General features: G+C 37.8%; 1 protein-coding gene across 1 annotated transcript in view; it reads right to left on the bottom strand.

Moving 5' to 3' along the window:
* The window catches only part of LOC127184601 (heat shock factor protein 3-like), a 54,084-nt gene that overhangs the window by 18,184 nt on the left and 23,883 nt on the right, over positions 1-12,017 (bottom strand). The window contains exon 5 of the mRNA XM_051140947.1: positions 10,316-10,434. Coding sequence (XP_050996904.1) covers positions 10,316-10,434 — 119 coding nt within the window. The remainder of the gene's footprint in view (positions 1-10,315; positions 10,435-12,017) is intronic.

Genomic DNA, 12,017 nt, shown 5'->3' on the forward strand with positions numbered 1-12,017 from the left:
TCATATCAGTTACTAATCTATTTTCATCATAAGAATATACAGATAAGTTTAACAGATAGATAGTATTCTATACATATATAAAGCAAAATAGGTAAGGTCTTCAAAACCCTCAGAGACCCACAGAATATGACATTTAAAGATGTTATTTTTTATTATTTTAAAGATCCTTTGACAATAAGACAGATTAACTCCTAGCAACACCCAGCCTACCTCAAAGAAGATGATGAGCATCAAAGAACCTCCTTATGGAGATGGCTTCAAATGTGGCAAACAAGCCACTGGGCAAAATGTCCTCGTTTATGACACAGACAGAATTCTGCCCCAAAATGGGCAACCTTAGATGCAAGCAGAGTCGACAAACTCTGCCAAGACAGGGTAAGCCAAGTCCTCAGTAGTTCCTGCTTCACAAATATGTCTGCCAGATATAATGGGCCAGAAGGCTGAAGACAATGCTCCAATGTTATAGAGAGTTTTGGGTGACTGTTCAGGTAGCGAACTGTCTCTGTCATTTTCTCATTTTGGAAGCTGCTAACTTGCACTAAGATAATTAATTTTATACCTTCTTAAGTCTCTGAAGGGGTTGAAGAGCAGATAGTTTAGTTTTAAAATTAAGCTTAGTTGTTTAGGGGTTGACATGTTTTTAGATCTAGATAGAAGTTTTTATGTTGATAGAGATGAGATATGATAGATACTGATATACATTAGAGTTGTGGACTCACCATGATAGGAAAGATGTTTACTCCAAGGCTGTCAAATTCAAATAGCCAAAACACTATGAATGTAACATTTACATAATTCCTAATTATTCTGTGGTCTTTCTTGCTGTATGTAGTTTATTGTATATATGTGTAATAATATAAGTATATATGTAAATGTAAAATAAATAAATAAAGTCTAAAAAATAAATAAAATTTCCTAGATGAAAGGGCAAGATTCCACTTATCTGTGGGTATAAAGGGCAAATGTTTACAGATTGTTGTTAGGGAATATGCTGGTTTAGTATATTAGTGTAGATTCTCCTCCAAAAACCCCCGAGTAGTTAGCTAGAATTCCAGTACATGGCATGATATCCTTCTTGTTGAGTGGGTTGTTAAGTACAAGTAGAGATGGCCATCAGTCTAGATGAGAAAAATTCATCAAAACTATACATGGGATTACATGCATTATACTGGTATTTTTTGTTGTAAAAATTAATAATATTATTCTTCATGGATTTTTATACATATTTTAGCCACCTTCCTCTATCTTATGAATTAAACTTTTCCCTTTCCATAAACTTTTCTCATTCTTTCCATTCTCCTTATCAGATCATTTGTACATTGTTATTCCCCCCTTCTGTATTGCTCCCCATCCCATCCCCATCCTGGAAATGGCTATGTTTTACTTTCCTGATTTCTGTAGATATTACAGGCTAGGTACCCACATCTAAAGATTTAGAGCTAGGAGCCTCCAATATGAGAGAACATGTGATGTTTGTCTTTCTGGGTCTGGGTTATCTCACTCAATGTGATATTTTCTATTTCATTCATTTACCTGCAAAGCTTAAGGTTTCATTTTTCTTTACAGCTGAATAGTGTTTCATGGTGTATATGTATGATGTTTTCATTACATTAGTCAGTTGTAGAGAATTTAATTTGTGTCCATTCCTTAGCTATTATGAATAGAACAGCAATGATCATGCTATAGAAAGTATCTGTTAAGTATGATGTCAAGACCTTTGAGCACATGCCAACGATTAATATAGCTGGATTCTATGGTAGATTTATTTTTAGCTTTTAAAGAAATTTCTACACTGATTTCAATAGTGGCTTCACAAGGTGCTTTACCAGTAGTGAATAAGGGTTCCCTTTTCCCTGCATCATCTCTGGCATTTATGTAAGTTTTTCTGTTGATATTTGACATTCTGACTTGGAAAAGCCAGTGGATCAGGGAACTTGCTGTGAGATTGTGATATTGTGTCTCCTAGTAGCATCAGAGGCTACACCCATAAAGCCTCACCAATATGACTGCCTAAACATGATCAGGAATATACAGACTTAACAGGCTATATTAAGGAATATATATGTACATGCATATGAGTATATACATGCAATAATGATCAGTTAAAAAAAGAGGCCATGGACTTGAAGAAGAGTGGAGAAGAATATATGAGAGAGATTGGAGAAAAGAAAGGGAGAAATGTAAATTATACTTTCAAGATTTAAAAAATAGCTATACTAGTTAGAGGAACAGATGAATGAGTCTGGTGACTGCTTCCAAGAACTAGTTATTTTTTTCTGGACTCATCTTTTTATCTAACTCAACAGATAGATTCTGACATTTTCAATTTTTACTGTAGGCACTTAAATTTTTCTAAGAATTTGTTCCAAATATGATATAAAATAATGAAAATTTCACCATGGGAAAGTATAACAAATATTTGCTTAGAAGGAACCTCAGTAGTCTACTTTGTTCACTACTTAGGGGTAATGTTTGGACTTGTTTCCATATAAAACCAGACAGAGATCACAGGTACATTATCAGCCACATGATATATACATGTGAAATGATTAACATTCAACAACAGACTGACACCTAAAATTAACAAGAAAGACTGGCTTATGTTCAATTTCAATGAAAAGCTTGGTTTCCTTTCATTGTTGATGAAAAATGCTTCTATCTTCTCCATCTCTCTCCTTTCTCTGTTGCTGTATATGAAAAGATCATTTTACTAAGTTAAATATAAAAGAGAGATTCATGAAATTAAAGGTTCTTTTTCACATCAGTGAAAGATTTTAAGAAAAACTCAATTTTAATTTGAATACTTATGAATATTTGCTAAAGCTTATCCACACATATCTCCTATAAAGTAAATAATAGGTTACAATATTTTCTCAAAGGTATTACTGTGCAAATCTTTAGCTAGTTAAAATTTGCCTTACAATATTACTACCTGAATAAAAGCCTTACTATCAGAGACATTGCATAGTGTGGTATGGAATGATTCCTTATAAAACACTGAAGAGTATTTTAAAGAAATTTATTTAGTAGGCCAAACTAAAATGAAAAAGTCTTAAGGAAGAATCAGTAAGCACATTATTAGGCATGTACATTGGAGTACTTAAATACAGAACTTCCATATTTAATACCCCTTTCTAGTTTTCTTTCCTGGCTAAAATAAAAATTTCTATCTATCTTAGTATTCATGTTTATGTTGTTTTCTAATATCCTGGCAATTTTGCTTCTGATTTGTACAGGAGTATGCTAGACAACAATATTTGTATTTGAGCTACTGGTACATTAATAGGAATTCAAGAATTAAAACATTCAATTCAGTGCTGTGTTTTAACGTAAAGAAATCACACTTAAAAGTGAGTGTAGGGAGATCCAGGATGGTGGCGAGCAATGTGGACCCTGTTTAGAAGCCCCAGTAAACAATTCAGGGAATTGGACAGAATTCTTAACAAGTAACACCAAGCTCCCACCCCACTACGGCGGGAGTACTCCACAGTTCAAAAGGCCCAAAATACCGAAAACCTGCGTACCCATGCACACAGGAGGAGCACAGAAGTTCTTGGACCAGAGCGGCAGCGGCGGCAGCAGCTGAGGTTTGCAGTTGGGAACTCTCCAACAGAGGCGATTGGTGAGGTGACCGGTGGGAAATGCTGCAGGAGAGGGGACTCGGCAAGATTCGGGCCCTGTGACCCAATCTCAACTCGGAGCGCAGCTCGCACCCTGAGACCCAAACTGGACTCGGCGCACAGTTTGGGTGCAGAGTCCCTGGCTGAACTGGGTGCGCAGTTTGGGCGCAGAGTCCCTAACTGAACTTGGTGTGCAGTCCTGGCCCCGGGACTCTGGCTGGCTCAGCGCGCAGTGTGGGCACAGAGTCCCTAGCTGGAATTGGGCACGCAGTTTGGGTGCAGAGTCCCTAGCTGAATTGGGCATGTGGTTTGGGCGCAGAATCCCTTGCTGAACTTGGCATGCGGTCCTGGCCTTGAGACTCTCGCTGAGCTTGGCGAATGATCCCAGCCCTGAGAATCTGGCTGAACTCGGAGAGCTCAGGGTGCGGTTTGGGCCCATGACCCTAATTGGACTCAGTGCTAACAGGACTAAGTGCGTGGATTAGGCTCCAAGACCCGTTTGGGTCCAGAGAAGCGAACTGGACCCAACGCCCAGGTTGTGTCCATAGATGCTAATTGGACTTAGTGTGTGTGTGGTTTGGGCCCCGTGACACTAACATGGACTCTGCAAGTGGTCTGGGTCCCGAAACTTTACCAGGAACCACAGACTAGTGGAGCATCAGAGCTCTGGGACTAAGGAAATCTCGGGGAGACAGGGAGTAGAGTGCCATCAGACGCCCTCTGCTTGACCTGTTCCAGACCCTGGAGAGCTCCGGTGCCACAAAGGGACCCAGAAGGCTGTGGACACTTTGGCTTGACCTAGCACACATTCTGAGACCCAGAACAACTACAATGGAGCTGGGGATCACTGGCTGTGAGAAACCCAAACTGCAGAGCTGGCCTTCTGCCATCCAGATCAGTGAAGCATCAGAGCTTCCGGCCTAGGGAAATCATGAGAAAACAGGTGAATCTGTCCTCAGACTCCCTCCACCCAATTCTGGAAGCTACCTGCCAAAACCAGAGACGGCAACATGACTAAAGGACAGAATAAAATCATGCGCAAAGAACCCCAAAACAATATGTCGTCTCCAGATCCCAGCAATCCCAAAGAAAACAACACAGACAATTCAAACACAACGGAAATACAAGAAAATGACCTCAAATCCTTAGTAATGAGGATGGTAATGGAGGAAACAAATAAAATTCGTAATCAAATGGAGGAAGACACAGCTAAACAGATGGAAGACTTACAAGAGGCCTATAAAGAGGCACTGGAAAAAATTCAGGAAAATACAAACAACCAGATGACGGAAATCAATAAAACTCTTCAATATCTGAAGGCCTATAAAGAGATAATGGAAGAAACTCAGGAATATACATCATCCAGGTGAAATAAATAAATAAAACAGTTCAAGATCTGAAGATGAAACTGGACTCAATGATAAACACACAGACAGAAGAAAAACGGGAACGTGAGACCTCAGAGAGGAAGGTGAGCAACACAGAGGGGAGCTTTTCTAACAGAATTCAAGAGATAGAGGAACTAATCTGAGGTCTAGAAGTTACAATCATAGATCTTGAAGCAACCATTAAAGAAAACGCTGAATCTGGAAAAATCCTGGCACAAAACATCCAAGAAATCAAGGACACCATGAAAAGAAGAAATCTGAGGATAATAGGCATTGAGGAAAGAGAAGATGCCAGGCTCCAAGGCCCAGAAAATATTCTCAACAAAATCGTAGAAGAAAATTTCCTCAATCTAAAGAAAGAGATGCCTATAAACATACAAGAGGCCTACAGAACACCAAATAGAATAGGCAGGAAAGGAAAAATTCCAATCACATAATAATCAAAACACAAAATATACTGAACAAAGAAAAAATATTAAAAGCTGCAAGGGAAAAGGGCCAAGTAACATTTAATGGCAAACCTATCAGAATTACACCCAACTTCTCAGCAGAGACCATAAAAGCCAGAAGGGCCTGGACAGAGATCCTGCAAACCCTAAGAGACCAACAGATGCCAGGCCAGACTACCTTCCCAGCAAAATTATAAATAACCATTGACAGAGAAAACAAAATATTCCATGACAAAAACAAATTCAAACAGTACCTATCCACAAATCTAGCTTTACAGAAGGTACTAGAAGGAAAACTTCACCCCAAAGAGACAAGCTACAACCAAAACTACACTGGATATAGATAACTACACCATCGCAAAAACAAAACCACACAAACGCTCTGCTGGAACTAACATCAAAATTAAGACTCTTAACAGTCACTGGTCATTAATATCTCTCAACATCAATGGCCTCAATTCTCCAATAAAAAGACACAGACTAACTAAATGGATGCATAAAAAAGATCCAACATTCTTCTGCATTCAAGAAACACATCTCACCCATAAAGATAGACATTACCTCAGGGTAAAAGGCTGGAAAAAATATTCCAAGTAAATGGTCACAAGAAGCAAGCAGGCATAGGCATTTTAACATCTAACAAAATAGACTTTCAACCAAAATTAATCAAAAGGGACGAGGAAGGACACTTCATACTCATCAAAGATAAAGTCAAGCAAGATGACATCACAATTCTGAACATCTATGCTCCCAATACAAGGGCACTCACATTTGTAGAAGATCTATTAACAAAACTTAAACCACACATCGATCTCCACACAATAATAGTGGGAGGCTTCAACACACCATTCTCACGGAAGGATAGGTCATTGAAACAGAAACTAAGCTGAGAAATAACATCATTAACCAATACTATGAATCAAATGGATCTAAAAGATATCTACAGAACCTTTCACCCAAACAAAAAAAAATATACCTTCTTCTCTGCACCCCATGGAACCTTCTCCAAAACTGATCACATCGTAGGTCACAAAGCAAGCCTCAACAGATACAAGAGGATTGAAATAATACCTTGTATCATATCAGATCACCATGGTCTTAGGCTGCACTTCAAAAACAACGACAGAAATAACAAAAAGTCTACATGTAAATGGAAAATAAACAACTCTCTACTTAAGGACACGTGGGTCAGGAAAAATATAAAGAAAGAAATTAAGGACTTCCTGAAATTCAATGAAAATGAAGGAACAACATACCCAAACTTGTGGGATACATTGAAAGCAGTGCTAAGAGGAAAATTCATACCACTAAGTGCCTTTAAAAAGAAATTGGAAACATCCCACAAAAGCAACTTAATGACACAGATGGAAGCCCTAGAAAAAAAGAAGCAGAAATACCCAAGAGGAGTAGATGTCTGGAAATAATCAAACACAGGGCTGAAGTCAATAAAGTAGAAACAAAGAAAACAGTCCAAAGAATCAACAAAACCAAGAACTGGCTCTTTGAGAAAATCAACAAGATAAACAAACCATTAGCCAAACTAACTAAAAGGCAGAGAGACAGTATCCAAATCAACAAAATCAGAAATGAAAAGGGAGACATAACAACTGACACTGAAGAAATACAAAGAATCATAAGATCCTACATCAAAGGCATATATGCGACAAAATTTGAAAATCCAAGAGAAATGGATGATTTTCTCGATCAACTCCACTTGTCAAAATTGAGTGAAGAACAGATAAACAAGCTAAATAGCCCCATTTCCCCTACAGAAGTAGAAGCAATCATTAATAGTCTCCCAACGAAAAAAGCCCAGGGCCAGATGGCTTCAGTGCAGAATTCTACAAGAGCTTCAAGGATGTGCTAATACTGATACTCTTCAGGCTACTCCAAAGGATAGAAATGGATGGAACATAACCATATTCATTCTATGAGGCCATAGTCACATTGATACCTAAACCTCACAAAGACCCAACAAAGAAAGAGAATTTCAGACCAACTTCTCTTACGAACATTGATGCAATAATACTCAATAAAATACTTGCAAAATGAATACAAGAATACATCAAATATATCATTCACCATGACAAGGTAAGCTTCACTCCAGGCATGCAGGGATGGTTTAATATACAGAAATCCATCAATGTAATCCACCATATAAACAAACTGAAAATAAAAAAACACATGATCGTTTCCTTAGATGCATAGAAAGCATTTGATAAAATCCACACCCATTCATGTTTAAAGTTTTGGAGAGATCAGGGATACAAGGTACATACCTCAACATAATAAAGGCTATATACAGCAAGCCAATAGCCAAAATCAAATTAAACGGTGAGCTACTAAAATCGGGAACAAGGCAAGGCTGCCCACTCTCTCCCTATCTCTTCAATACAGTACTCGAAGTTCTAGCCAGAGCAATAAGACAACAATAGGAGATCAAGGGGATCCAAATGGTAAAGGAGGAAGTCAAATTATCCCTATTTGCAAATGATATGATAGTGTACATAAGTGACACCCAAAATTCCACCAGAGAACTTCTTCAGCTGATAAACACCTTCAGCAAATTGGCTGGATATAAAATTAACTAAAAATAGTCAGTATCCTTCCTATATACAAATGACAAACATGCAAAGGAAGAAATTAGGAAAACCACACCTTTCACGTTAGCCACAAGCAATATAAAATATTTAGGAGTTACTCTAACCAAGCAAGTGAAGGACTTGTTTGAAAAATTTTCAAAACTCTGAAGAAAGAGACTGAAGATGACATGAGAAGATGGAATGATCTTCCTTGCTCGTGGATTGGGAGAATTAACATAGTAAAAATGGCCATCTTAGCCAAAGCAATTTACAGATTCAATGCATTCCCTATCAAAATGCCTACACAATTTTTTATAGACGTTGAAAGTTCAATTCTGAACTTCATATGGAAAAACAAAAAACTCAGAATAGCTAAAACAATCTTGTACAGTAAGAGATCCTCCAGAGGAATCTCCATACCTGATCTCAAGCTGTACTATAAAGAAGCAGTAATTAAAACAGCATGGTACTGGCACAGCAATAGGCTGGTTGATCACTGGAATTGAATCAAAGACCCAGATATGAATCCACACACATATGGTCACTTGATTTTTGATAAAGAAGCCAAATCTATTCAATGGAAAAAGGATAGCATCTTCAACAAATGGTGCTGGTCTAACTGGATGTCTATGTGTAAAAAAATGGAATTGGACCCTTTTATGTCACTATACACAAAACTCAAATCCAAGTAGATCAAAGACCTCAACATAAAACCAGAGACACTAAGTCAGTTAGAAGAAAAAGTGGGGAAGAGCCTGGAACACATTGGCATAGGAGGCAACTTCCTGAACAGAACACCAACAGCCTAGGCCGTAAGGTCAACATTTAACAAATGGGACGGCATGAGGCTGAGAAGCTTCTGTAGGGCAGGAGACACTGTCAACAAAACAAAACAACAGCCTATAGACTAGGAAAAGATATTCACCAACCCTACATCCGTAAAAGGTCTAATATCCAAAATATATAAAGAACTCAAGAAATTAAACACTACCAAACCAAATAACCCAATTGAGAAATGGGGCTTGGAACTAAACAGAGAATTCTCAACAGAGGAATATCAAATGGCTGAGAAACACTTAAAGAAATGCTCAACCTCCTTAGTCATCAGGGAAATGCAAATCCAAACAACTCTGAGATTCCATCTTATACCCATCAGAATGGCTAAGATCAAAAATTCAAGCGACACCACATGATGGCGAGGATGTGAAGAGTGAGAGGAATACTCCTTCATTGCTGGTGAGAATGCAAACTAGTACAGCCACTTTGGAAATCTATCTGGTGCTATCTCAGAAAACTGGGAATAAGGCTTCCTCAAGACCCAGCTATTCCACTCCTTGGAATATACCCAGAAGATTCTCCAGCACACAAAAACATTTGCTCAACCGTGTTCATAGCAGCCTTATTGATAATAGCCAGAATATGGAAACAGCCTAAGTGTACCTCAGTAGAAGAATGGATAAAGAAACTGTGGTACATTTACATTATGGAATACTACTCAGCTATTAAAAACAAGGAATTCCCAAAATTTGTGGACAGATGGATTGAACTAGAAATGATCATAATGAGTAAGTTAACCCAGAAGCAGAAAGACTCAAATGGTATATACTCACTTATATCTGGACATTAGCCCAAGGGGCATGTTTCATGAAAGTCTTCATTTACCAGGATAGTGAGACAGAGGGGAGGACATCCTATTGGGGCTCTAGGTGCGAGAAGGATGGGAGAATGGGGAAATAGAAGGATCCAGAGTGTCCTAGGAACCTATTTGAAGAATATTACGATGGGCGGATCTGGGCCCAGGGTTTCTGCTCAAACTCTGATACCAGCCAAGGACAATACATGTAGTAAACTTCGAGCCCCTACTCAGATCTAGCCAATGAACAGGACATTCTGCACAGTTGAGTGGAGATTGGGGTCTGACTTTCACACAAACTCTGGTCCCCCATATTTGACTATGTCTCCTTGATGAGGAGGCCTGGTGGCACCCAGAGGAAGGATAGCAAGCTACCAAGAAGAGACTTGATACCCTATGAGCATATACAGGGGGAAGAGGTCCCCCTCAGTCATAGTCATAGGGGAGGGGAGTAAGGGGAAAATGGGAGGGAGGGAGGAATGGGAGGATACAGGGGATGGGACAAAAATTGAGATGTAATGTGATTAAATTAATAAAATGTATTAAAAATAAAATAGTAAAAGTGAGTGTAGTTTCACAACTCTGGAGTAATCTAACTTAAAACCTTGGAAACAGGTGCTAGAACACTTAGATTAATACCCACTGTTTCATTTGTGCGTATAAGGTATCCATGTTGTCCTGCTTGTCTTTAAACTCTTGCATTTCAGTCACAACTTTCTGAAAGTCATCAGAGTAGAGGTTGGCATCTTCAATTTTTGACACCTAAAGTGGGGACAGTAAAGTCAGGTTGGTTTAAAAGTTGGCAAACCATTAATTATCAGTTATGAGCATTAATGAGAAAGAAAAAAATAGCATAATGGAAAAAAAGTGCCTCTAATTCTGTAAATGTACCTCAATCATAATACTACATTAGCACGCTTCATATTAGAGTTATTATATACATTATTATGTTTGCACTAAGCCCCTGGAAGATTACAAATAGACTTCCTGGGGCCTGGGGAGGTGGCTCATCAGTAAATAGTACTGATGGTCTTCCAAAGGACCCATGTTATTCTGTAACTCAAGTCCCAGGGGACATGATACCCTCTTCTGGCCTACACAAGAACTACATGTGCATGGTGAATAGATATATAGGCAGAATACTCACATACATAGAAATTAAATGAAAACAGTTTCACAATATTCTTCCTGCTGATTTCAAGAATACCTTACAAATACCTTACATGAAGATCTTCAATAAACTCAGAATATATGTATAATATACCACACACATTATATACATATATGTAGAACACACACACACACTATTGGCACACATTGTTAACACCATAACTCTGGAGGCTGAGAGAGGGAGGTCATAACTTTGAGGCCAAAACCTCCAAAAAAGATAAAACAAAAACAAACAAACAAACAAAAAGTATTGAGCATGGCAGAATTTCTATCCCTAATGAAATGACAATATTTTACAGGGATAACAAAATGCAATTTATAGTAAGTACTGCAACATAACAAAATAAAATATATATTACTATATGATTTTGATACACAGCATATTAATTTAGAAACATTCTGTTATACACACATCTCATTCTGTTTAGAGTTGAACCCTAAACCTTTCCCTCCATTTTAATGTTGGGTGTGATTATGAGCATAATTGGGAAGAAGGTTTATCTCATGAATAATCTACATTGTGATTAAGTCTCAGAAATAACCCACAGTAGACTATAGATTCACTTTTGGCCTGCTGAGATGTAAGCATATTAAACTATGTTCTTCTATGAAATGAAACACCATACATATTATGGTTTTACAATTTAATGCACAATAATGCAAAACTTAATTTTGCGGGTAGTGATGGAACAGATTTAATGATTTGAACTGTATTGTTTCCAAAGGTCTATAGGATGCATTGCCATCATAGTAAATAAAACTTTTAAGAGTCTCATTCATTCAAAATGTCAAGGTATGTGTATAATAAAATTTATTAATTTTTCCATTAATTTATTCATTCATTTTACATTCTGATCACACACCCATTACCCATTCTCCCCTCTCCTCCTCAGAGAATAGGGAGGTCCCCCATTGGTACCAACCCACCCTGGAACATTAAATCATTTAATACAGATGAGAGAAGTAATAAAAAATAATTTAAATGAATAAAGCTCTACCAGTTATTATAAATTGAAGCTTTATATCATACCATCAACTGCAAATAGGAGCTACAGCTTCCTGGTCCCTCAAAGTAAAATTTCAAAATTGTGAACAGAAACTTCTACCTTGTTTTAGGTGTTGGAATTGTGTTTGAAGAAAAAGCTGATCTGTGAAACACTGCTATGTAATTAATA

This window comes from Acomys russatus, chromosome X, assembly GCF_903995435.1.
Source record: "Acomys russatus chromosome X, mAcoRus1.1, whole genome shotgun sequence".
NCBI classification, from domain to species: Eukaryota; Metazoa; Chordata; class Mammalia; order Rodentia; family Muridae; genus Acomys; species Acomys russatus.